The 25,207-nt window shown below is 63.3% G+C and overlaps 1 protein-coding gene across 1 annotated transcript in view; it reads right to left on the reverse strand.

The window, feature by feature from the left end:
* MEGF6 (multiple EGF like domains 6) overlaps nt 1-21,308 on the reverse strand; it is a 99,178-nt gene extending 77,870 nt beyond the window's left edge. Inside the window, exons 1-3 of the mRNA XM_079724796.1 lie at nt 21,178-21,308; nt 15,646-15,780; nt 10,082-10,191 (exon numbers count right to left, since the gene is read on the reverse strand). Coding sequence (XP_079580922.1) covers nt 10,082-10,191; nt 15,646-15,780; nt 21,178-21,293 — 361 coding nt within the window. The 5' untranslated portion in view covers nt 21,294-21,308. The remainder of the gene's footprint in view (nt 1-10,081; nt 10,192-15,645; nt 15,781-21,177) is intronic.
* Between the last annotated feature and the right edge of the window lie 3,899 nt (nt 21,309-25,207).

Here is a 25,207-nt window from a genome sequence, read left to right on the forward strand (position 1 = left end):
TTCAGTGAAGCCCCCCTGGGAGGGGAAAAAACCCCACTCCCTTCAATGGGCCATGAAGGAGCTCCAGGGCATCTTCTGTGGGAGGCCGGGGGAGGAGGGTGGAGAGCGCGGGGTGCAGGGGAACAGCTCACAGCTAAAGGGGGCTGAGAGCTTGGCCAAGGCCCCCTCCCCACAAGATCCCAACGGTGGAAATGACCAGACTGGTCCCACCCTCGAGGAGGGGCAGTGACAGCCCAGGCCCCCTGGGAGCGGAGGAAGGGAGGTCAGGGCTGTGAGCGGCTGGCCTCCCCACCTTCTCCAGAGGAGACTCCCTGCTCCCAGACCCTCTCCCCACACCCCACCCCCAGCGGAGCCCAACGAGGCACCCTGAACCCACTGTCTTGTGGTGCCCTAGGGCTACTGAGCCCCCTCCGGCTCCTGGCCACAGTGTGGAGGAGGCCTCCGCCGGCCCGGGAGGCAGGGGCCCTGGATGGGAAGGACAGGTGCCGTCCCAGCCCCGTCACAGCAGGGACCCCGACCCACGCCGGACCGGGTGCCCCCGGCGGGGCTTCGGCACCAATTTTCTCGGCCCCGCAGCCATGACCCCTACACCTACACAGGGCGGGCAAGGCCAGGGCAGGTGGGCTCTGCCCCCATCCCCGTGACCCCAACAGCCGGGCCCTGAGTCCAAGGGCTTCAGGGGTGCTTGCTGGGTGAGTGGACACTCTGAACAGTGGCCTGGACGCCCGCCACGCACCCCAGAGCCCAGTGTAACCCACAGGTTCAGCAAGCTTCTGTATTGCTGGCAGCATTCCCACCAGGAGCAGGGAGAGAAGCTGGATGGTGGAAGAGCCCAAGGTGGGGGATGCCTGCCAGACACACAGGTCCAAGCAGCCCCCTAGACGAGGCACTGCCCCGATGAGGAAACCAGGGCTCAGAGACACACAGCACATGGCCCGGGGTCACAAAGCCACTGAGGAGGGACCAGGCCCAGGGCTTCCTGACTTAGAGTCAGGAGGACCCTGCCGGGGGAGACACGGGGTGTCTTTGCAGGGAGCTTCTTCCTCCTCTTCTGCCCCATAACCAGGCTGCTGTCCCAGCCTCGGAGGGGTCCCTCCCCTTGGGCCACCCTGCCGGGGTCCCAGCTGGCACTCACTCACACCTGAAAAGCTCCCTGAGGATGTTTCTGAAATGCAGTGGGAGTGGGGGGCTGGGGGACAAAGCGGGTGCCTCAGGGGAGCCAAGGGGAAACGCACGGTGACCCTGGAACCCGCACAGGTAATTCCGGGCCTGGGGCCAACCCGGGCTGTGCACCAGTGTCCCCACTGCTGAGGGCCCGAAACCTGTTGAATTGTGCAATTTTGCGGAGGAAGAGAAGCCAGCTGTGTTTACTTTTCACATCTTAAAGAGGTTTGCACCATCCTGAAGACCTTCAGCCCCAAACCACCATAGCGGACCATGCCTCCAGGGGGAATCAGATGCCCAGGCTGGAGCCCACCCTGGGACTCTGCCCCCCAGCAGCCTCTGCAGGCCCCACCAGGTTCACGCCCAGCCTGGGGGTCCCCGCGGACAGCACGCCGCCTGCGTCCACCTCTGCGGTCAGTTCCAGAGCTCAGGGGGAGGTAGCAACCCACTGCGTGCTCTCCTTCCCCTTCCCCAACTTGGTACCTGGTGTCACATGCACAGAGAGGCTCAGGCCAGAAACCTGGGAGCCGTCCTCACACTCGGCCCGCATCCAGTCCAAAGCCAGCCCATCGGTTCTACCTCGCATGCCCCTTGAGCCCACCCTTCTCTCCGCTTCAAGGCTGGACAAAACCGCCACCAGCATCCCCGCGGACGCCTCTTAGCCGGTCCCGCTCACCCGCGTCCTTTCTCTACGCTGCAGCCACCGGGATCCTTCACAACAGGAAGCAGATCACGGGCGCTTGGTTGAGAGCCCTTCTGTGGCTTTCCATCGACCTGGCACAGAGCCCCCTAGCCACCCGTCACACCCTAGCGGCTGTCCACCTGGACAAGTCGTCACTTCCTCAGGGAGCCTTTCCGAGCCCCCAGCCGAATCAGCGCTCACAGCGCCCTACATTTCCCACCACAGCACCTCTGAGTGTAGCCAGCCCTTAACAGGGGCGACAGCTGAGCTCCCACCCCAGGCCTGGGCTCCCTAGGGGCAGGCAGCTACTGCACCTCCATCACCATCACGTTCCTTGGAGCCACTGACATGCTGACCCTTTGAAGGGGCTCCATAAACTTTGTTGAATGAATGAGTAAAGAGATAATTAAATGTCAGGCCAAGCGGGACGTGAGACAGTTACTTGTCAGGAAGCCTTCGAGGGGGAAGGCAGGCACTCAGGATGCAAGAGGGGTGCACAGGGCTGCACATCCTTAGATGAAAAAAGAAAAGGTTTCACAACAAAGATGCACAAAGCTACGCCTCAAACCAGGAACGGGTACTCCCTGTGGTCCCAAGTCTCGTGGGACGCGGGAAAGATGGGGTTACCGTGGCGGGAAGCCTGAGACCAGCGGCACGGGGTGGCACTGGGCACACACGCCTTGTGGCAGGACGGGCAGCCAGGGCACAGGGACGGGGCATCACTGCAGAGCACCTGTGGGTCCAGCCCTGTGTGATCCCTCCCCCAGGCCAGGCGGGAGTCAGGGATGCCCCCGGCAACCCAGCCACCCCTCCCGCTGTCACTCAAGTCACCTGAGGGACAAGCACCCCCCAAAAGACCCCACCGCAGCTGAGGAAGGGCCACAGGCGACAGTCACAGGACAGCCAAAACCTGGAAATGGAGCTCAGGAGCAGCAGACTGTGGCTTCGTCTAAGGATGTTTGTTTTCCTCGAAGAGAAAAGGGAGGGGCCGTATGTGAGAAAAGAGCTGGCAGGTAGGAAAATAGACCCAGCGGGATGCGTGAATAAAAAACATGAAAACTCCACATACAGGTGTTAACTGAACGTTAGATGCTTTGAAAACAATTTACAGATTGCTAAGTAACAGATGTGTTTTATACTTAACATCAGCTACGTTTTTAATGAATTTTATGAGAGCCTACTGTATGCCAGGGGGACGGCAGGGGGCTGGTTTGGGGACCCACGCTCGTGGCCCTTGGCTGGGACTGAACCCACAGGACCCTCAGGGGCCCCGGAAGGAACTGTCAGAACCCATGAGTGTGAGAAATGCAAGAACAGATGGAGGTAAGCCCGGGGGTGGGGGCACGGTGCCCACAAGGTCTATGGCTGCCAGGCGGCCACGTCCTCCGAGGCTACAGGATGCTCTCGCCCTCCCCAGACCCCGCTGGTTCCCGCCGCCCAGAAGCCTTCGCAGGGCAAGGCAGCTCAGGTTCTGTAGATCCGTGTTTAAGTCCCAGCCCTAATACTTATCAGTGGTTGGAAATTTGGGCTAAACTCCCTTATACATGTCAAGCGCAATATCTTCACGGACCCTTCATGCACTCAGCGTGTTGCCTCCACACTATCTCTTGGAGCTGAAGACACACACAGCCCCCCAGCAGCCCACGTCCAGGGACCACAATCTCCTCACGTTACAGACCGGAAGCCGAGGTGCGGGCACGTTGGCCAGGCCTTCGCCTTGGGGTGAAGCTAGGCGCATCTGCCCACATTCCTAGAACCAAAGGCTGGGAGGGTCCTTAGGGGTATCCAGTCCCAGGCCTGGGTGTGGGACGGCAGATTCAGGCAGCACAGCCCCCAGAGCGAGGACACCATGTCCAGGCATCGCCAGTGGCATCCTGATGCCAGCCACTTCCTCTCACGGCGAAAGACAGGAGACACCTGTGCCTGGCCGGACCTTGATCAAGCCCACTGGCCGTGGCGGCTGCAGCCGCGCTGTCCCAGGACGGGCTGGCCATGGAAATGGGACTCGACTGCTCTCCAAGGGCTCAGTTTCTGCAAGTTCAGCCCCTGGACCACTTCCCTGGACCTGGGATTGGCTGAGACCACGGCTCCTTCTCTCCACCCCCCAAGGGGCTAGTGGAAAGCTGAGTGACCACAGGCAGGAGAGGGTGACCCAGGCTGACACTTTTGTCCAGCCTGCCAAGCCACCCACCCACCCACAGGCTGCGAGCACACACCGAGGTCACCGAATGTGTTTCCGGGAGCCAGCCTGCAAGCGAGTGCCCCTCTGCTTCCACAGGCACCTCCGCCCAAGCCGCCCAGAGACCCCCGCAGGGCGGGCTGACTCAGCTCAAGGTCACGGGGACACAAGGGCGGTTCCCTCCTTATCGCCCAAGCTGCAGGGCAGCGTTTCCTAAGCCTCGTCCAAGTCGCTGATAAGAGCTGCCGGTGCACGGGCGGGCGTGGGTGCCCAGCTCAAGCTGACAGTAGCTAAGGAAGGGAGGCCACTTCCCTGGGAGCCCAGGGGACAGAGCAGGCCCTGAGCCCTCCTGTCTTCTCCCTCTGACCCTGTTCCTGCCGGCCTTCCACCCAGCGCTGGCCGAGGGCTAGGGGCCCGGATCACACGCCTCACTCCAACCTCCCCTGCTAGGACCCCTGCGGCAGGGAGGGAGCCACCTCAGCTCCATGCTGGGCACTCAGGCTCCAAGTGCTTGAGGAAGAGCCAAGCCCTCCAGGCCGGCTGCCCGGTGCCCTGTGCCTAGACCATCCCCCGTGTGGTGGGTCCCAGGAGACAGTTGGGCAGACAGACACCCACTGCCCAGAGTCGGGCCCGGCTCCCAGAGCCCCTGCATGGTGGCAAGTCCGGGCACAGGCGAGCCGCACAGGCGAGCCACACCGGCTTTGGGAGACCGTGTCCGGTCAACAAGAGAAGTGGGAGGCCGAGGGGCCACGGACCCTGAGGACTACAGATGCCCGCTGCCCCCTCCAGGCCCATCCTGGGCTGCAGAACCCCTGGAGAGCAGACCTGGACAGGGCAGCATCCTTCCTTGCCCCCATCACGTCCACTTCCCGAAGGCAGTCGGGGTGGGGTGGGCGCTGTGCACCCAGAACCTTCCAGAAGGGCTGGACCTGGCCCCTGCTCCGCCTGGCACTCGGATCATTCTGGGCTCCGGGTGACGGTGGCACCTCCACGCCTCATTGCCGGTGCTCCCCACTGCATCATAGCCCCAGTGAGAGCATGTGTGTGGGCGTCTGCGCACCCATAGGAGTGGGAGCTCGTGCACACGTGTGAGCGATCGTGCACACGTGAGTGTACACGTAGGTGTGCACTCATGAGCATGTGTGTACACGTGTGAGTGAAGGCACGTGAGTAGGTCAAATACCTGTGAGTAAATCCAGGCACACGTGTGTGCATGCATGTGTATGTGAGGCTGTGTGTGGTGAGCCCCTCTGGGTGTGAGTGGGTGTGTAATCATGTGCTGGGCACAGGGCCGGGCCAGTCTGGATGTGACTCACGGTTTGGAGAGACCTGGGGTGTGCGGGACACAGCAGGACAACATGCCCTCCCCCGGCAACCTGGGGGACATTCACGTCCACGTCGAGGACAGGAGAGCCGGGATGCCAGCTCTGCAAATTCCCACGCCGGGCACAGGGCTGCTGCGTTGCATCCAGAATGGAAAAGGAAAAGGAGAAGTGAAGGGCTGAGGCCAGAAAGCCGAGGGCGGCCCTCCCCGGGGGTTCACGGCTGCCTACCTGCAGCTCCTTCCCTGCAGGCCCCGATCAGCCAGGCCCAGCGCCAAGCCCAGCGCCGCAGGACCGCAGAGGAGGTGGGAGGGAAGGGAGGCCTGCCTGGCGGTCCGACAGTGGGACGCAGGGGCACCGAGCCCAGGCCTCACCCCGGGGCCCTGACTATGACACTGGCACCCAGATCCAGGGCTGGTCTGGGCTCCCGGCGTGGGGACAACGGCTTCAGCCCTTCCCTGTTCCTGTGGCCTGGAACCTTCCCTTCCCTCTGCGGTGGGGCTCTTCCTTGGGCACGAGCAAGGCCCACCACTCACATCACACAGGCCACCAACGCCCTGGACAGAGAGGCCTCCCAGACCCCACCTAAGCCGGCACCACCCATCGGTCAGCCCCTTCCCACCTCACTTTTCCTTCCTTCCTTCCTTCCTTCCTCCCTCCCTCCCTCCCTCCCTCCCTTCCTTCCTTCCTTCCTTCCTCCCTCCCCCTCTGTTCCATGTTCCCTCCCATGCCCAAGCGCAGCGCCCGGCACCCCATCGGCCCTCCACAGACGCTGGTCGAATGGATCACCTACACACTTCCCAGTACATGCTTTAGGGACACCGTTTTATTGTTTTGCCTTTTTGCTTCTTTTTCTTTCTTCCTTTTTTAAGAAAGAATTAGTCTGGAGAACACTACACAGTCTGTGTCAGAAGCCTGCAGCACACGTTGGCATACCAAAGCCTCAGGGAAGTCCTGCAAAAACAGAACCTCCTTAATGTGCTTTACACAGGACTTCCCTTTCCCAGGGCTCGCTTCACATCCCACGGAGCCGGTGCAGCCCCCGGCCCCTCTTCGGGCACTGCCCCTCCGACCTGTGGCCTCCTCTGATGGACTGAGCCCAGCCCACATGGAGAGAGTTCAACACGGAGCTACAGACAGTCTTCCCGGCACCCATTCCATCTCAGGCTCCGCGTGCAGGGTGCCTGGGGGGTTGAGCCGCTCCAGGCCAGGTACCTCATCTGTGCATTCGGGTCCCTGCTTCGATAAGGGGGAGCCAGGACCCAGGGTGACCATGGCTGAAACATTGGGAGCGTCCAGGCAAAATCTGCCACCTGACTGGGATAGAGATGGAATTCAGAGAGCCACTGAGCAGGACTGGCACCCCAACAGCAGGAGGGGCCCCCCAGGGCACACGTGCTCTGGACCCACAGGTCCTGGGGAAGGCCCTGGTCACCAGGCACCCCACCCAGCTGGCACTTTTTCTTTTCGGTCACCTCCCGGTCACACACGCTGCTAAGTGGGTCTCGGAGGAATACCAACACCATTAGAAGCTTCCTGCACAAACACCACGGGGGCCTGACACTGTCCCGCACGCAGCCCAGTTTCCAGGTCACATCCCAGGGAGGACATTTCACTGTGGCTGGTGGAGAGGGGCGGGGCCAGCAGGGGTCAGCGTCCCAGGGCCCTGCCCCCGCCTGCCTACCTCTCCGGGTCCCCTGGCTGCAGAGAGCCTGGACCGGGGGACAAGGGAAGGGGTTAGACAGGCTGGCGAGGGGGACAGTGGGGAAATGAGGAAAGGGGGCAAACAGACAGAGAGAAAGAGGGAGGGCGGGAGCCCTTTGCCTCATCACCATCCCCTCTGCTCGCTCTCAGGGTCTCGGAGGACCGTGACCCCGTCTGCAGGCCTGACGCTTGTTGGCATGCAGCCGGGAGGGGACCAAAGGCAGCCACCCTGGACTCACACCTGACCCCCTGAAGCAGGGCTTTCCAGGGACTGGGGGCTCCAGCACCTATTGGGACCCCAAGACCCCCACCCCAAGACCGGTGCCTGATGCGACCCTGTACCTGCCCCCAGTGCCCCCTGCAAGAGATCCCGGTGTGAAATGCACAAAGGGCTTGGAGCCAGGCTTCCGGAAGGCTCCAGCTCCATCCAGCTGGGAACTAGCCCTGAGGGGCTACAGGCAGAGTGACGCCAAGGGCTCAGCTACAATGTGGGGCAGCTAAGGAAGGGCCCCTGGCCGCCCACCTCTCCTTCCTGCTTCCCCTGCCTCCACTTCCTCTTCCTGGGCTCCAGCCAGTTCCCCTCACACCCCAGCGCCCATCTGGCTGGCCTGCCTCTGCCCATCCTCACGCATCAGTGTCATTTCAGTGTCCGCCAGCAGCAGCCGGCCTCCTGACAGACCTGAGCTCCCCATGGGCAGGTACTGACCCACCCGGTCCCGCTGAATCCCCAGCGCTCGGGGGCAGCGGAGCAAAAACCAAACAAACGAATGAGTGAAAAATTGAACAAATGAACCAATGAGCCAGGGCTGAGGGCAGGATCCTGGGCTCCTGCCCTGCCCCGTGTGAACCGCCACCTACCCTCACACGCTGGCCACCCAGACTCTTGGGGGACAAGTATGTGCCCCGAGAGGCCAGATCACAGGGCTCTTCCTAGATCATTAAAAAAAAAAACAGATAAAAGCCAGATACATAAATAAGTAAATCCTGCCCTAAAAATGAATTTTTAAAAACAAACAACCAAGAAAGTCAAAGCCTCAAGTTCAGGATACACGTGGGGACCCTGTCCTGTGTCTCCCGGTTGATGTGACAACCTGGACCCCCAGGGCCTGACCCAGCCGCCGAGATCCCCCCATTTTCCCACCACCCCAGCCAGCCCTGCCCCCAGCCAGCCGCAAGGCCCAGGCTGCCCTGGGAGGGTCCCGGCCGAGACCCCTCCCCACGGCTGAGAAACCCCAAAGGCCAGTCCTGGGCTGGTTCAGGACCCACCCGCCGAGCGGCGTGGCCGCATTCCCCTCCTGCCGGCCGGCCAGGCCAGGGCAGAGCCAACTCGACCACTGTGGCCAGGGCCACAGGCAGAACCACAGGACGGACCCCCCAGGCTGGGGTGAGACTGTCGTGACCCCGGGCACTACGGACCTGACCCAACGCTCGCCTCCGTTCCTGAAGAGCCAGCACTTGGACCGCCTCCGCAGCGGGCCTCCTGGGGTCTGGACGGCCCTTGGCCCTCCCGCTCCCCTCATCCAACCCTGGGATGGTCACTCCAAGGCACAGGTGACCCCAAGGGTCACCAAACCCCAGTTCAGGGGCGCGCAGCGGACGATCATCGTGGGAAAACTGCCAGGCGAACCTGGACCTGCACCTGCCCTTCCCCCTGCCCAGGAAGCCAAGCCCAGAGGGTCCCCACCCCAGGCCAGACACGCGCAGGTGCACCCACGTCCCTCCCTGGGCGCGAGAGGCCACACTCTCCCTCACGAACCCGGGGGGACGCAGGCCTAGACCCCACCTCCTCTCCTCCACAGGTCATCGCTGTAGAGATGAGAGCCACAGAGAGAAAGGCGGCCGTCAGAGCTGGACGCTCCCACCCAGGGGCCACTGGCCGGCGTCCACCCGGTCCCCCGCCGTCCCTCCTGTGGCGCGTCTTGGTCCTCTCCCCCGCCTCCCTTCCTGGGGAGAATGACTCATTTCCTCTCCTGGACAAACATGGCCACACCCTTTACTTTCCCCCCTTTCCCGCTGGAGCTCACAAAGGGCGTCTGTGGCCTCCGTCTATGGGCCCCCGGGGGCCGGAGAACAGGCGGGGACGTGACCCCTGAAGGCCGGTTCCCACCCCAGGCACAGAACGGCCCACCCACGGTTAACCCGGCCGTGGGGAACCGTGACCCGCCACCCCTCACAGTGCAGCCCGGTCTCACCCTGTCCAGATGCCACGGCGCCATTTCAGAGGAGGCCTGACCCCTGGGTGGGCAGACCTCTCCAGAGGAGGGACGCAGCCTCCCCTGCTGGCCCACCTGTGCCCACACCCACAGGCCGGGAGCCCTTCCCAAACACCCTACAGCTGGACTCCAAGCCATGCCCATTCCTTTTACGAAGTAAAGGCTTCACAGCCAGCTGCTAAGATCAGAACCCGATTCCAGCCCCTCTCGGTCCCCGGTCCCCGAGTCTGCAACAGAGGCTGCCCACGGCCACGTGCAGATGCTCAGGGGCTGCTCCGCCCACCCCCCCATCTGTCAGGACCTCCCTCTTTGAAGGAGGTAGCAGATGAGGAGGCTGAGGCCCAAGATGCCGGTGAGGGGAAGGACGGACCAGCAGCGCGGGGCGTGGGCAGGCGGGGTGTGGGCAGGCGGGGCAGGTGGGGCGTGGGCAGTCGGGCCAGGGGTTCACGCTCCATAACGCCGACACCACACCAAGCTCAGGGGCGTCTGAGCCCACTGGCGCCAACCCACGGTCCCGGGGCTGCCCTCGGACCCCTCCCCGGTGCCGGGCACTTGGGCACCAGCAGACGGCCCCCCACCCTCCAGCTCGGCGCCCCCGCCAGCCTCTCCTTCGGCGGCTCTGGCCAGCGTCGGGGCTGGAGCACTCACTGGGCCTTCTCTTTCGTTATGTCACGCAAGCAGCCTCTGGCGAGCAGAGTGGCCAGGAGAGCGGCCCTGAGGTCTCCCACACCGCGCAGGAGCCACATCCCGTTAGACTGGACGGGAGGCTGCGGCATCGGCGGCAGGAGGGGGGTGGGCGGGGCTAGCGGGCACTCACAGGAGAGGCAGCCCTCGTCTCCGGGCTGCTGGTTCCACCCCGGGCAGCACCGCAACACGGTCTGGGCCTCCGTGGCGTACACCTGCCTGTAGCCCGTGTAGTAGACGGTCCTAGGAGAGAAGGGAAGAGGGGGGCGTTACCGTCAAGGGCCCAGGCTCGAGGCACTTCTGCCCGCTGCGTTCGGCTCTCACCGCACCCAGTCCCCCAGACCGATTCTCCCACTGTGCCCATTTCACAGCCGAGCAGGTCAAGGCACGGAGGTGGGCGGAAGGCCTGCATCCCGAGGCTGCACCAGGTGAATGAGGGGCCGCTGGGGGCAGCGGGGAGGGGGGCTGGACAGCCGTCCTGGAACCAGCAACAGGGCGACACGCCGCCCGTTCCCTCTCCGCCCCCAGGGTGGTCCCGGCTCTGAGCCGGCCCCAGGACAGGCATCGTGCCCCACACGTGGCTCTCATTGCCAAGCCAGTCTGCGAGGGTCTGGGGGTCAGACTCAGAGTGTCCAGCCTGGGAGCAAGAGTGGCTCCTGGAATGAGCCCAGTGGGCCGAGGTGCCCAGTGCTGGGCGGGCCGTGCCCCAGGCTCTCAGCCCACCCGTGCACCAAGGAGGCAGGCGGCGGGCCTGTCCTGGGGCGTCCCTGAGGAGGGATCCCTTCCCCCACCAAGGGCTGCCCGAGGGAGACAGGCCGATGGGGGTGAAGCAACGGTGGGCAGCAGCAGGAGGACCCGAGTGTGTGAGCACACGGCCCTGAGGTCAGAAGGGAGCAGGCAGGAGGGCTTCCTGGAGGAGGGTGGCCCGGGTCCAAGGCTGGTTCCTGCTCTGATGGGAGAGGTACAGACTCACAAAGGCCGAGCAGCGGGAGGCAGAGCCCCACGCAGGAGCTGGAAACAGGCAGCTGATCCAGCCAGCCTGGGGCCTGGCATGGGGAGTGGCCGCAGGAAGGTGGTGCCCACGCACCAGAGAGAGGCCGGCCTCACCACCCAGAGGGGTAAGGGCCTCCTGACTATCCTTTCCCCAAACCCAGACTGCCCCTGGCCACCTGAGCCTCGAGGCCCCTGTACGCCCCGCCATTCAGGGCCACCTCTGCCAGTGCAGCCCCGGCCTCCACCCTGCTTCTCCTGGCATCGCCCAGCCCCGGACTCGCCTGCAGCCATGAACCTGGAGCAGAAGCCAGGGTGGGGGGTAGGGGGTGCCCCGCTCCTACTCAGCCCCATCAAACTGACCCCCAGCCCCCCACCCACCTCCCTCTAGCTGCACCCCAACGCCAGGGCTCCTGGGTCCCTTCTGGAAACCTCTGCTTCTTTGGAGAGTGGGTGAAGCAACGCAAGGATCTGCCTGACACCCCTGCCAACCTCCCGGGGAAGCCACCCTGGCTGCCCCTCCTGACACCCCAGCCCAGACAACCTCCACCCCCATCTGGTGATGGTCAGGAAGATGGACGGCTAACTGCCCCGCCTGCCCCGACCCCAAGCAGAGTCCCCCAAATCCATGCCCACCCGGAACCCGTGAAGGTGGCCTTATTTGGAAATAGGGTCTTGACAGATGTCCTCAAGTTAAGATGAGGCCAGCGCACTGGCTTAGGGTGGGCCCTAGTGCAGTGACCGGTGTCCTCATAAGAAGAGGGAACTGTGGACACAGACAGAGGGAGAAGGCCAGGCGACCACAGAGGCAGAGGCTGGGGTGATGCCGCCACCAGCCCAGGAGCGCCAAGGATGGCCGGTCATCACAGGAGTGGGGAGAAGCCTGGAGCAGACCCTCCCACCAAGCCTCCAGAAGGGACCACCCTTGCCCACACCTTGACTTCAGACTTCTAACCTCCAGACTGAGAGCGTAAATCCCTGTTGTTTTAAGCCCCCGGTTTGTCATAATTTGTTACAGCAGCAACAGGAAACTCATACAGGCCCTGGGGTCCACGGCTGTGAGGTCCCTGTGCTTACAGTGACAAGCCTGGTCAAGGGGATGTTGGGGGCAGGCGGGAGGGAGAGGGACAGAGGGCGGAGGAACGGGAGGAGGAAAGAGGACAACCCGGGGCCCACCCTCCAGGCACAGCACCCCCGCGCCCACTGCCATCTGTAGGACTGGCGACCTACAACAGCAGTTGGGTCGAGGGCCCTGGAGGCCCCAGGAGCAGCGGGAGGGGCTGGGCTGTTGTCTCCAGGTCATGGACACCTGGAGACATGGACACCCCTGCCCCCAGCTTGCTCTTCCTGGCCCTCGGGAGTGGCATGAAGCCCGTGGCCGCCAGGGGACCTGGACCCCACCAACCAACCAAGGCGCTTCCCGGAAGTGTGAACGCGCGCATGTCACTGCATACGGGCAGCTCGGGGGACTCTGCACAACCCACTCTGGCAGGACATGAAACCAGCTGCCTGGAGAGAGACCGACCACAGTGGGGGACAATGTCTGGCAGAGCGGATGGTGTCTGGGCCCTTCCGTCGTAAATATTTCCCCTTTCCCTGGGCTACGTGCTGTTCCTCCCCGTCATCGGGAAGACGGGCCAACTGGGCCCATCTGCCGCCCTCCCCAGCATCCCCTAAAGTTAGTGATCCTTGGAGACAGCGGGTCAGCCTGCAGCCCCCACTGGGCCTGAGAGCCAGCCCTTGCCCCCTGCAGCTCATATGGGACCCCTCCCATGGGAGAGTCACGGGGGCTCTGGCCACGGCCAGGAGCTGGTTCCTGCAGGGCCAGGGGGACAGGGGGGCGTGGCTACCAGGCTGGTGTCCACTCCTCCACCTTACACCTCCGCAAAGCCCAGGCCCCAGAGCAGCGGGATCAGGGGGGAGGGGCCTGGTGGGAGCCCACACGTGGGCTGCGTGCTCCAGGCATCCTCTCCCTCCCCACCCCGCTTCCTTCCTGCCCCCCAGGGGGCGCATGGCCCAAGCTCCCCCACCCTGGGGCAGCCTGTGCTGGCGGGTTTGTTGGGGAAACGCCCGCTATGGGGAGAAGGGCAGCAAGCCCCCCCTGACGTCCTCGTCCAGTCCGTCAGGTATCACCTCGCCGGCTCTGGGCCAGCAGAGAGCCCCGTGTCACCCCACATGGCCCTGCCAGGGCCACGCAGCAGGCCCACCAGCCCGGAAATCAGAAATGGGAGTCACCGCGGCTGCAGGAGAAATGGCAGCTGCCACATAGCAGCCACACGTGTGGCCTGGCCCGTGGCTGGTTACATAATCCTCCCGCAGCTGCAATCCAGGCCTGATGCCCCCGCTCTGCAGGCGGGGAACAGAGGCTCAGACAGGGTCTGACCCCAGAGCGAGGTTTCGCCCACTGTGAGCCCTCGCCTGCTGGCCGCCCCCTGGGAGCTCCAGAGAGGAGGGGCCTCCTGTCTGTCCAGGGAGGGTGACCCTGAGCTGGTGCAAGTTGGGGTGCGGTCAAATCGTGGGGTACAGAGCGTGCTGCCTCTAAATGCAGCTCCTCAGACGGCAGGGCCCTCAGAGGTTGCACCCACACTGGCTGGGGTGTGGGGGGAGCGGAGGGGCTGGCCTCCCGCCCTCGCTGCTGAGATGCAGCCTGGCCCCTCCCCCGTCCACGCCCCGGCTGCGGGCGTGGGCCGAGGGGAGCTGCCGGCAGCAGCAGGAGGGTGGCTCGGCACCCGCGTGCCCGGTGTTTCCCAGAGCACGTGGGATGCTGGGGCCTCTGCGGACACGCGCCTGATAGGCGAGGAGCAGTGACACGGACCAAGGAGGGCTGGACGCTGGTCTGGCCGAGGAGGAGGGAGGGCTGGGGCTCAGGGCGGGCTTCACGGGGAAGCCGGAGCCTCTGTGGGTCACTGAAGGACGGAGAGGAGCGGGCCCGCGACGGAGCCCACAGCCCCGACGGCCACTGGAGGGCCAGCTGCACGACGCATTTGGGAAACCTTGCACAGCTGGAACGGTGGGCTCGGCCACCACAGGCATCGTGGGGGGCACACAACACGCTAACGAGGCCGGGGGCCCTCTGGAAGGGAAATGAGGCCGGGACCCCCACAAACACCTGCCACTGACCCCAGGAAACGCTGCAGGACGCTGACCGCCATGAGCACCGAGGCGGGGAGGCAACCTCGCTCACCTGGAGCGAGAACAGCCCAGCAGAGGAAGGTGGAGCCCGGCTCCAGCCCAGAGCCAGGCGGACGGGATGGTGGCCGCCACGGAGCCAGGGGCCCGCACTGCTCCCGCAGAACTGGGAGGGTCCCTGACACCTGAACTGGGCAGTGCAAGGACAGGACCCCAGAGGCCCTCCCGGGCCTTCCCAGGAAACCGCGACCCAGAACACACACCCCCGCCCCGGCTGCACACAGCCTCCCCAGCGCCCAGACTCCCCACCAGGAAGCTGAGGCACCAGCCACCTTGGAAACGCTGTCCTCTGCCCTGCCCAGGCCAGCCTGGAGAAACGGTCTGACAGCCAGTCACAGGGGCCTCCGCAGCACGGCCACCCACTCCCCTCTCCAGCCCAGGGACCACAGGGCTTCTGGTTGCTTCCAAAAGAGTGCCCTTTCACCACAGGTTGGAGGAGGGACGCGGGAGGGGGGGTGGCAGCTGACGTGACCCGATTCCCATTTAGCAAATCCACCTACATCCACGCAAGTGTGGAAGCTGGGAAGGGCAGACTGCAAGACGCACGTCTCTGGGGAAACGATGGTGGTGATTTCTCCTTCTTGTCGGGCGTGGCCCAGCCTCGGCCCTCCTGACCCTGGGGCGGGACCTTCGTGGCGGAAGGGCCATCCTTGCCTCCACCTGCCCCATCCTTCCAGCCCACGTCTCACAACCCAAACTCTCCAGACACCGCCAAGGTCGCCAGCAGGGAGACGAACCGCCACCAGCTGAGAACCACGCTGAGACGTAACTGCCCTGTCTCTCTCCGTTCTGCACGTGTACGAATCATACAGCAAACGTTTAAAAGTAAGGCCGCCCCCCACCCCCGCTCCCGGGGGCAGGCCCAGCAGGTTCCCGTACCGAAGACCTGGCCCGAAGACCTGGCCGAGAGGCTGGACAGCACGCTCCCATCGGAGGACTCAGCCCTCCTCCCCAACGACGGAATCCCCTCATCACCCCACCCCACCCAGCTTTGCAACCAGGCAGATGCCAGAACCCGAGTCTATAAAAAGCAGAGAGGTAGGCAAAGGCACTCCTCCGTTTCATTGTGAAATAAAATCTTGAGCAATAAAGGTTTCACACGGGCTTGGGGTCAGATAGCAGCAGCAGCCTCCAGCCAGGACCTCGGCAGCCTGGGCGCCCCACTTTTCACCCTCTTGCGTGGTCAGTACCTCTCCCTGCAGGGTCCCCTCCTGTCCCGTAGAGTCTCCCCCTTCCCCTCAGAGGCCCCCTCCCCACGGGGTCCTCCCCCACCCACAAGGGCCCCAGGTGGCCGCTGAGCAGGCACTTACAGTCTGGGAATAGCCTCCATGGCGGCCACACCCCAAGGGTGGTGTCAGAGGCCTTGACCTCAGATGTGGGGCTTCAGTGGCGGGGCGGGGTCAGTGCCTGTGCCCTAAGACCCGGACGGCCCGGCCACCCCTTTGCCTGAGTGGTCCATGCTGCTCTACGTGTGAGCAGCCTCCACCCCCCGTGGGACCCAGGGAGCCCTGCACGCACCTGCGTTTGTGGCCGACACACCGGTCCTGCCGCCCGCAGCCCGGCCTCCACACGGGCACCATGCGGCTGAAGGCCTGCACGCAGGGCTGGCGACGGCCCACCAGGGTCAGCTCCCGCTGTGCACACACGTTGGGCCTGGGACACAGACAGACGGTCAGCACCCTTATCACCAACACCAACCCCCCTGCATGCTCACCCTCGGGTACCCAGCCGTCCAGACCCGAGGCCGGGCCCCGTAGCAGGGCACCCAGCCCAGTGCCCACCCCAGGCCTGCACAGGCCTGGCCTCGAGGGAGCGGATGCTCAGGGGGAAAGGGAGGGGCTCACAGGGCCACGCCTGACCCTCCCCCTCATATGGGCCACGCCGCCCAGAGCATCCCTCCAACCCTCCCAAGACCCCAAAGCGTAGAGGCCACTGCCCTGCAAACAGGGGAAGTGGAGGTCCTGGGAACAGTGACAACTTGACCCTGAGTCCATCTGACTCTGACCCTGGCGTTCTCTAGCCCCGACTCTCCCTGCTTCCAAGACGCCCCAAGCTGGGGCACAAGCATGAGACACACAAGCCAGGGGACCTCCCTGAGCCTTGGGTGCCCCCCTGGCAGGTGAGGACTCACGACACTGGCCTCACAGGTTGTCGTGAGGGTTCACTGAGCCCGCACAGAAAGGGCTCCTGTCGGCCAGGGCAGGTGACCTCGTAGGTGCCTCCGGGAGAGACAGGCCCAGGAGGAACTGCCATTTGCAAACCGAGATCAGGCCCAAGTGAACTGCTGCAGGCGCAGCATCATGTCTGCTCCAAACTCTCACCCACCCCTCTGCCCAGCACGCAGACATCAAGTCTCCGCTCTCTTCCCGCGGGGCCAGGGAGGAGAGGATGAAGGGAGGGGAGGGCTTAGGCCCGATGGCCTCTGAGCCTCCCGGCTGCAGGGCCTGGCCTGGACCCTGAAATAGCCCCCCGAGCCATGGGTGGCCTGTGAGGACGGAGGCGACACATTCCGAGGACAGTTACAAACACAGGCTCTGGAGCCGACAACCCAGGCCTGGGGCCCACTATGCAGCCTGAGGATGGTTACTGACCCTCTCTGCACCTTGGCCTCAGCATCTATAAAGGGGGCAGCAGGTGCCTCAAGGGCTCCTGACACAAGATCACGCGTGTCTGGAATCTGGCACAACCCTGGCTCAGAGAAAGTCCCTGTGTCTCTGGGTCACAAGGGCCCACGTCCCCTGGGATGTCACCACCATTCCCGTACATATGCCGACCCAGCTCAGCACGCAAGATGCCTTGTCAGGGCCTTGGGGAGGGCACGCCATGGCTCTCAGGGGGGCTGCAGGGGGAGCAGGTCTGGCCACTCGGTCAGCAGGAGAACCGCCCCGCACGGAGCTTGGGAAGTTGGCGCCTGGCAGAAAACCCCAGGAAGGGCCCCCTCCTTCCTGGACCCCTCAAACCTCAGCCACGAGGGCCGCCGCTAACCAGCGAGATGACCACGGCGAGGCCGCACAGCAGCCTTTCCGGTACGCGTGCTCTGGTCACTCTCCCGTCCGCTGCCCACCCTGTCCCCGCCCCCCCAAGGCACCTGCCTGACTCTGGCCCCCCAGGCCTGCAGGGCTGCCTGGCTTCCAGGATGGCAGATTTTCCCTCTGGTTGCACCCTGCTCTCCACATCCCTGAAAACAGTTAAAGGGGGGAGGGGCAGGCGCTGGAATGATTTTCTCCTCTGGGAACTTTCCGGCACCTCAGGCACCTCAGAAGCACAGCGTAGCTGGCTTTTCCATTTGGAAGGAGGGAGGAAGTGGGATGGGGGAGGGAGAGCCGAGGAGGAAACAAAGAGGCCAGTCGGACGAGGGCACAGGAAAGACCCCTGAGGAGGAGCAGAAGTCACTGCTCGGGCCCCTCTGTTCCTGACGGTGGACCCTGCTGCCCATCTGCGGGGAAGGCAGGCAATTTCCCAGCTACAGAGTGAACACAGCTTGGGCGGAGGGGGTACTCATCCAGCTGTCGGGCCATCCACTCCCCGGGGCAGAGCGGGGCTCCTGGAGGCTGGTGGCCTTCGCCTGGAGCTGGAGGTGAGGGTGGGCATGAGACGCGTCCCTCCGGGGTGGGCGGTTCCTGGGCCCACAAGGCACCAGGGTGAGGATGGGGAACACCGGGGCAGGGAAGCGCGGCAGCTGTTCTTGCGCAGCTGGGGAAGCCTGGCTGCACACACACCCCTGGTCCAGGAAGGGGGCCGCGTTGCTGAGCAGCGTCTCCGTCACATCTGTTTTTACAGGCTCCGGGGTCCCAGGGATGCCGTGACCCAGGCAGATCACTCTTGGACACCCGGGTCTCCCCACCAGACAAGTGGACAATTGATCACAGTGCCAGGCACGTGCCCAGCAGCAAACGCAGGGCCTGGCATGAGGCAGCTGGCCATAGGTGTGCTCCTTCCCTGCCCTTTCCCTCCATCCATCACAGCCTCAGCCCCAGGAGAGACGGGGAAGCAGGACCCAGATACTGGGAGTGGCCCACGGGCCACTGAAAGTACAGTTCAGCTTTCAAACTCCCTGACCGGTGAGCAGGGTCCTTTGAATGGCCAGAGGAAACCTCAGCCTCAGCCTCAGCGAATGGGGGCTGTTCCAACCCTCAGGGCCAGTGGGTCCAAGAGTTACTTGCAAGCAGGGACTTGAGCTTGGAGGGTCTGTCCCTCTCTGGATGGGAGGGGCCAATGTAATGAACTGATTGCAAAGCACTGGCCATTTTCCTAGCACAGCTGCCCAGAGGACTCCAGCCCAGGGGGAAGCAGTGCTGTGAGCTGATGTCTCCTCCGAGCTCTGCAGCCTCAGACTCAGGTTGGTCAGAGCTCCCTGTGGCCAGGCGCTGCTCCCACAGCCCTGCATTGACCAGCCCCACACGCAGTCAGCAGTCAGTCCAGGCCCCAGGGAGAAAGGCCAGCACCCTTCCACGGCAGCAGAGATTCATTTCAGAGATGTAAGTAAGTAAATAAATAAGTAAGCGTTGGCTGGTTTGGAATCTGGACACGTGGGCCAGCAGGAGCCAAAGGACCAGCCACATCACTCCCGCGTCCCAGCTGTCGGGACCCCAGAACCCCTGGGGCTGCCAGGCAGTGGGAGCTCCCATAGAGCACCCTCCCCCTTTGCTTCCCCACAGGCCCACCATGGAGGTTTTAAGCCGGCCAGAGAGGATGGGGCTGCCCGTGAAGGGAAGGGCGGCACAGGCGACGGGACCTTCGAGGAAAAGGACTTTCTGGGACCCTCACTGCTCTCCGAGCCCCCTCCCCTGTCCCTCTGGGGTGCGAGGAGCGAAGAGGCAACTCTGGCACCTCCAAGAGTCCACCAGCTCCCGCCTCCTTTCTGCACAGAACAAGCTGCGGAATGGGCCCGTTCACAAGGTTTCTTGGGGGTCCAGCAGCTAGAGCTAGCAGCCCCCCACTTGTTCAGCCAGCCAGCAGTGCCCACTGCGGCCCCACCACAGGTCCAGGCAGGTGGCAGGTGCTTACAGACAGGAATGGGAAGGGGTGCTCGCAGGCGGCACGGAACTCAACACGAGGAGGGCATCAGAGAGTGGAGGGACGACGCCCCTGGACGAGAAATAGGGGCACAGGCCCCCAGAGGGCAGGTGGGAGGCGCCCCAGGAGGAGGAACAGGAGCCTTGAAGGATCTGAGGAGCAGGAGGGAGGAGGGGAGAGGAGGGGGAGGAGGGGGAGGGGAGGGGGAGGAGGAGGGGGAGGAGGGGGAGGGGAGGGGGAGGGGGAGGGGAGGGGGAGGAGGGGGAGGGGGAGGGGGAGGAGGAGGGGAGGAGGGGGAGGGGAGGAGGAGGGGAGGAGGGGGAGGGGAGGAGGGGGGAGGGGGCTTTGGGGAAAGCAAGCAGCAGGAAGGCCGACCTCTCCTGCAATCCTCCAGCGGCTGGTGGAAAGCCCTCCCCAGGCTGGCTAGTGGCCTCCCAGAGCCCTGGGTGAGTGGGCAGACCCCAGGGAACAGGCTCAGTCCCAGGGGCCAGGAAGGGCGACCAGTGGTCCCCACAAGCGCACTGGGGCAGAAGCCCCTCTTAGAGCAGAGCCCTCCATCCCCAACGGCCTCACCGGCTGAGCAGCTGTCCACCCTGACCAGCACCCTGGGCAGGCTGAGCGGCCAAACGCCCCGTGATAATCCCTTCTGAGGCCACAGCTTCCCTTGGACAAACTAAACTCACTGGGATCACAGCAAAGAGCAAGGTTGGGCAGAAGTCACACGGAGAGGCGGGACGCGGGGCCCCAGACCACACGCTCCTCTGAAAAGGCCACGAGGAACCTTCCTTCTTGGAGTAAAGCAAGACCCGGGGCCCAGGGGGCGTGGACTTGTCCCTTCCGCAGCTCTGCCTGGAAGCCTGTCCTTTCCTCCCGTATGGCCAGGTGCACGGGGCCCTTGGGGCCAGCCCTGCACAGTAAGCCGCAACCCCAGCCTGGGCCCCTCGCTGCCCCTCTGCAGCCCCTCAGCAGCCTTTCCAAGCTCTGCAGGCCCCCGGCCCAGCGCCCTGAGGGAGCGCGGGGATGGGGGCTGCCAGCAAGCTCTCCCCCACCCCTCCTCCTCCAGACCGGCTCACTTCGCACCAGTTTTCCTTTGAGGCCAACACAAGGATCGATTTGCTGTTTGAAAGAGACCGCTAAACAGCCCACTGGGGAATCATCTTTCAAAATTAAATTCATCTTGGCTGGCTCCCTGACCCTCTCTTCCTGCCCGTTCTGGTACTGAATGCCTTCTCCTGTCTCCCAGGCCCAAAGCCCACGTGTTTAACACATAAACCAAGCCCAAGCAGCCCCCCTGTCGGGCACAGCCCCCAGGACCCAGGAGACAGGCTTTGGAAGGAAGTGGGCACAGGCTGCTTCCTCTTGGCCTTCTCCAAGCTCCCTGGCCGGACCCTGCCCAGATTCCCTCACTTCGGCGGGATGCAGGTTCCACCCAGCCTGCAAACCCACGATGCAGAGTTAAGACAGAGGAGGGGGCTTCCCTGGTGGCGCAGTGGTTGAGAATCCGCCTGCCAGTGCAGGGGACACAGGTTCGATCCCTGGTCTGGGAAGATCCCACAGAGCAACTAAGCCCGTGTGCCACAACTACTGAGCCTGTGCTCTAGAGCCTGTGAGCCACAACTACTGGGCCTGCATGCTGCAACTACTGAAGCCCGCGCGGCTAGAGCCCGTGCTCCACAACAAGAGAAGCCACCGCGATGAGAAGCCCAAGCACCGCAATGAAGAGTAGCCCCCGCTCGCCGCAACTAGAGAAAGCCCGTGCGCAGCAACGAAGACCCAACGCAGCCAAAAATAAATTAAATTAAATTAAATTAAATTAAAATGTAAAAGACAGAGGAGGAAGGGGAAGGCGAGAGGTCGGGTAGTCCTGCCACGGAAGCGCCCCCAGACCCAGCCCCTGACCCTTGTCTCTTAACCTCCCCCTCCCCAGTTAAGGCAAAGAGCCCCGTGTTCTCAGGGCCCCGGGGATCAAGCCGCCCAGGGCTCCGGGGTTCCGGGCGTCCCGCCAGCCCTCCCGCTCCCGTTCCCCCTCCTCACATGCCGGGCTGCAGGCGGAACAGGGCGCCGGCGCCCGCTGACACGGCGGGGAGCAGCAGCACCAGGGCCAGGGCCACCGCGCGCCCCGCCGCCCCCGCCTCCGGAAGGAAAGGCATCGTGCCTGCGGCGCCGCGCCGCTCCCTCCTCCGGTCCCCGGCTCACAGGCGGCCCAGACGGGCGCTCGGAGCCGCCGTCTCCACGTGCGCCATGGCCCGGGGGGCGCACGGGGCGCAGCCACAGGTGCCGCGCCGGGTCCCGCCGAGCGTGAGGTCGCCTGAGGTGGCGAGGGTCCGGCTTCCTGCCCGCGCTCGACGGCAGCTCAAAGCGCTGCGCGCCTGGGTGAGGGCCGCCAGACACCCGCCCCGGCGCAGAAAGCCCAGTGTGCGCCGAGCCCCGCGCGGGAGAGGCCGGCCCGCCTTCACCACGCCCCCTGCCCCGACCCCGGCCCAGACTCCGCCCACAGCCCGGCGAGACCCGACCCCGCCCACCTCGACCTCGCCCCGCCCCCGGCTCGCCCCCGGCTCGCCCCCGGGCCCGGACCCCGGCCCACAGCCCGTCCCCGCGCAGATGCTCCACTCCCGGCCCTGCCCCTCCCCGGCTCACACCCCCGCCCACACCCCCGCCCACACCCCCGCCCACACCCCCGCTTGGGTCCTCAGCCCCGGCGCCCCACCCACCCACCCACGGCGGCCCGTTCGCGCCCCCGGCTCCTCTCCGGATGAAAGTCCCAGGTCCCTTGCGACACGAGTGACCAAGGGACGGGGCACCAGGGATCCCGCCCCTCACCCCCTGCTAAGGCAGTCCTCCGTGACACAGGACCCCACAACCCTGTCATCCTACCGGGGGCGGGGGGGGCCGGGGGTCTCTGTCAGGCCAGCCCTGCTGCCACCCTGCTGTACAAATGGGGAAACTGAGGTCCGGGTGGGAGCAGCGCCCCTAGTCACCCCTTGTAAACTGCAGATCCGGGAACTGAACAAGGCGGGCTGGCTCTGCGGACCTGGACTCAATCTGTCAATCTAAGAAAACCGCTGGATCACGTGTGGAAAGCAGACGGAGGTCTGCAAGTCCGACGGCCCCTCGGGGGTGTCCCAGTCAACACACCCAGACGTTTGGTTTTTCACGTTCTGGAGACTGGACGCCCAGGGTCAAGACGCTGACTGGCCTGCAGACGCTGCCTCCTGGTGTGTGCTCGCCTGGTGGGCCTGGGAGATGGGACAGAGACCGCAGCACTGGTGTCTCTTACTCGTCTCATATGGCACCAGACCTATAGGATCAGGGCCCCACCCTTATGACCTCATATAGCCTTAGCCACCTCCTTAAAGGCCCATCTCCAAATACAGTCACACTGGGGGTACGGGCATCAACGTATGAATTTGGTGGGGGACACAATTCTGTCCACAGCAGGGTGGTTTCACCATCTTCTGAAACCCCAAACACAGGTTGACTCCCCTGCTCAGTGATGCCCCGACACGATCTGGTGTGCCAACCTCTCAATCTCACCCCTCAGCCCCCCACTGGGCTCCCAAAAGCAGGGCTGGCCCATGCTCCTCCTGGTCTCCCAAGGGCCTGCCCTAAGAGAGCTCAAGAGTGCCTGTGTGAGTGCAGGGCCCTGCCCTGGGGTGCAAGTGCCCCCCCAACCCCGAGAGCTTCCCAGAGGTCCACCCGCTGCCCATCTTTAAAGACCCGACCCCTTCCCCTCCAGACCTGCACTTGGCACGAAAAGGGTGCTGGGTACACGTGCACTGGATGAGTGAGTGAGCAGCTTAAAATGTTCACCAGCTTCCCCGGGGACCCCTGCCCAGTCCCCCGACGTGGGCCGAGGGGGCCCCATTCTTTAGGAACATTCTCCTGCTTCTTGGAGGGAAAAAGGAAAGGTCCTGTGGGTTAAAATGGAGGCTGCTCGCAGGGGGGAATCAGGGTTTGGTGGGGCCTGAAACGTAAAACGGGGGCCCTCTTGAAGATGAGTTATGTGAAAAGAAGTTATTTTGCTAACTTGACAAAAATGCATGACCTGTGCGCACATTCCATTCCCACTCCTGGCCCTAACTTGGAAGGGCCCCTGAAGCATAAACGTTTTTGGCACCACCGTAATCCACCTCTACCCGCCCGGCACCAAGTTCAGCTGTCAGGTGAATGGTCCTAAGGCAGGTGCCAGGTGGGCAGGCAGGTGGGAAGAGGGTGGGCACTTCCTGCGGGACGTCCCTATTCCTAGGACACCTACCACACCCCACACACTCGGGAGGGCTCAGGCTCAGGTGTAGATGCGTGAACCCACAGCATAGAGGTCACCTCCCCAAACAAAGCACCAGCTGCGCAGACTGTCTGGCACCCCTGATGCTCCCCCAGCACCCTCACCCGTCTCCCCCCCAAGCCTGAACCCTGAGGGCATGGGAACAGTCAAGCATCCGACCGTTTAACTTCCAGTGTGTGTTGCTGCCCAGGCCACCAACATGCCATGAGGGCGTGCTTAGATTTTATATTTGAAACAAGTAATCAAACAGTACACGTGTTTAATACACTTTTTAAAAATAAATTTATCTATTTTATTTATTTATTAGTTTTGGCTGCGTTGGGTCTTCATTGCTGCACGCGGGCTTTTCTCTAGTTGTGGCGAGCGGGGGCTACTCTTCGTTGCGGTGCACGGGCTTCTCATTGTGGCGGCTTCTCTTGTTGCGGAGCGCAGGCTCTAGGAGCGCGGGCTTTAGTAGTTGTGGTGCATGGGCTCAGTAGTTGTGGCTTGTGGGCTCAGTACCTCCGCGGCATGTGGGATCTTCCTGGACCAGGGCTCGAACCCGTGTCCCCTGCACTGGCAGGCGGATTCCTAACCACTGTGCCACAGGGAAGCCCATTTAATACACTTTCATAAGTGGTTTTAACTCAGACAACTTTTCTAGTAACCCAAGTAAGCAGAATGCAGTAAACATCCCCTGAGAATTCTCTCTCTTTGTCCATTTTCATTATAAAGTGACAGTTTGCGGACACTGCAAACGTTTTCCTGGTCTGTAGTTTCAGTCTTAAGGTGGTTAACGATGCTTCTTCCAGACAATCTAACTTCCTAGTTTTGTGTCCTCAAACCTATAGGCGGTCACACTGCTGTTTCCCCTGTTGCCTAGAAATACTGTAGGCACTTAGCTTGGAAAGATCATGAATACGTTCTTCTTTCTTTACGACATCTGGGCATGCAAATGTCATTTCATATGGAATTTACCTGGCTGTGTGCTGGAAAGGGAGATTCTGCCTGGTGGGTTGTCCAGTTGTCCCAGGGCCGTTAGCTGGCCAGCCTGCTTCCTCCGATGCAACACAGCATCTTCAGCCCAGACGAGCTGCAAGTAGAACATGTTTTTGTGGGGTTTTCCACTCCAACCCCAGTGGTTCTACCGTCTGCCCTGCACCACCGGGATGAGACCCTCCTGTGATGCTCGCTGGCGATGGGCTGGAGCACCTCCCCATCAGTCCTTTATTTACCTGCAAATGACTCCGGGAATTCTCACCCATCATTCTTCCCAATGGTCTCTGGAGCCCCTTTGTCCAGCACTTTCAAAGCTGCGCTGGACTTTTTATTGGAATTGCATTAAATGTATTCATTAATTCCAGGAGAACTGGCATCTCCACAGTGATCCAACTCTGAGAAGGGCAAGAAGCATGGGGGTGGGGGCAGGGGAGATTTACTCTGACGGTGGAGGAGAGGCATGCAGCCCACACCATGGGGCACCGCCATGTGTAGGAGGCGGATTGAAGCCCACGGATTCCCACAACGAACCCACGGGGCCTCCGTGAGTGAAGGCTTCAGATTCCCTTTGAGCTGGAGCTCAGGAAGGATGCTTCTTAGCCCAAATTCCCATCCCCAAGGCCTTTAGCCAAACTGTAGCAAAACCTCCCGACTCCACCCTGGGATTCGCTGGCCCGACTTACAAGATACAGACACAGCTTGGTCCTCCCGATCTGGAGCGTTTGCGGGGCCACTCAGGCCTGGAAGAGAGCCCTGAAGGTGAGCCTTTTATGAAAAGCATGGTTAAAAGACACTGCTTGG

This window comes from Hyperoodon ampullatus (genome assembly GCF_949752795.1).
Source record: "Hyperoodon ampullatus genome assembly, chromosome: 2".
In the NCBI taxonomy this organism is placed as follows: Eukaryota; Metazoa; Chordata; class Mammalia; order Artiodactyla; family Ziphiidae; genus Hyperoodon; species Hyperoodon ampullatus.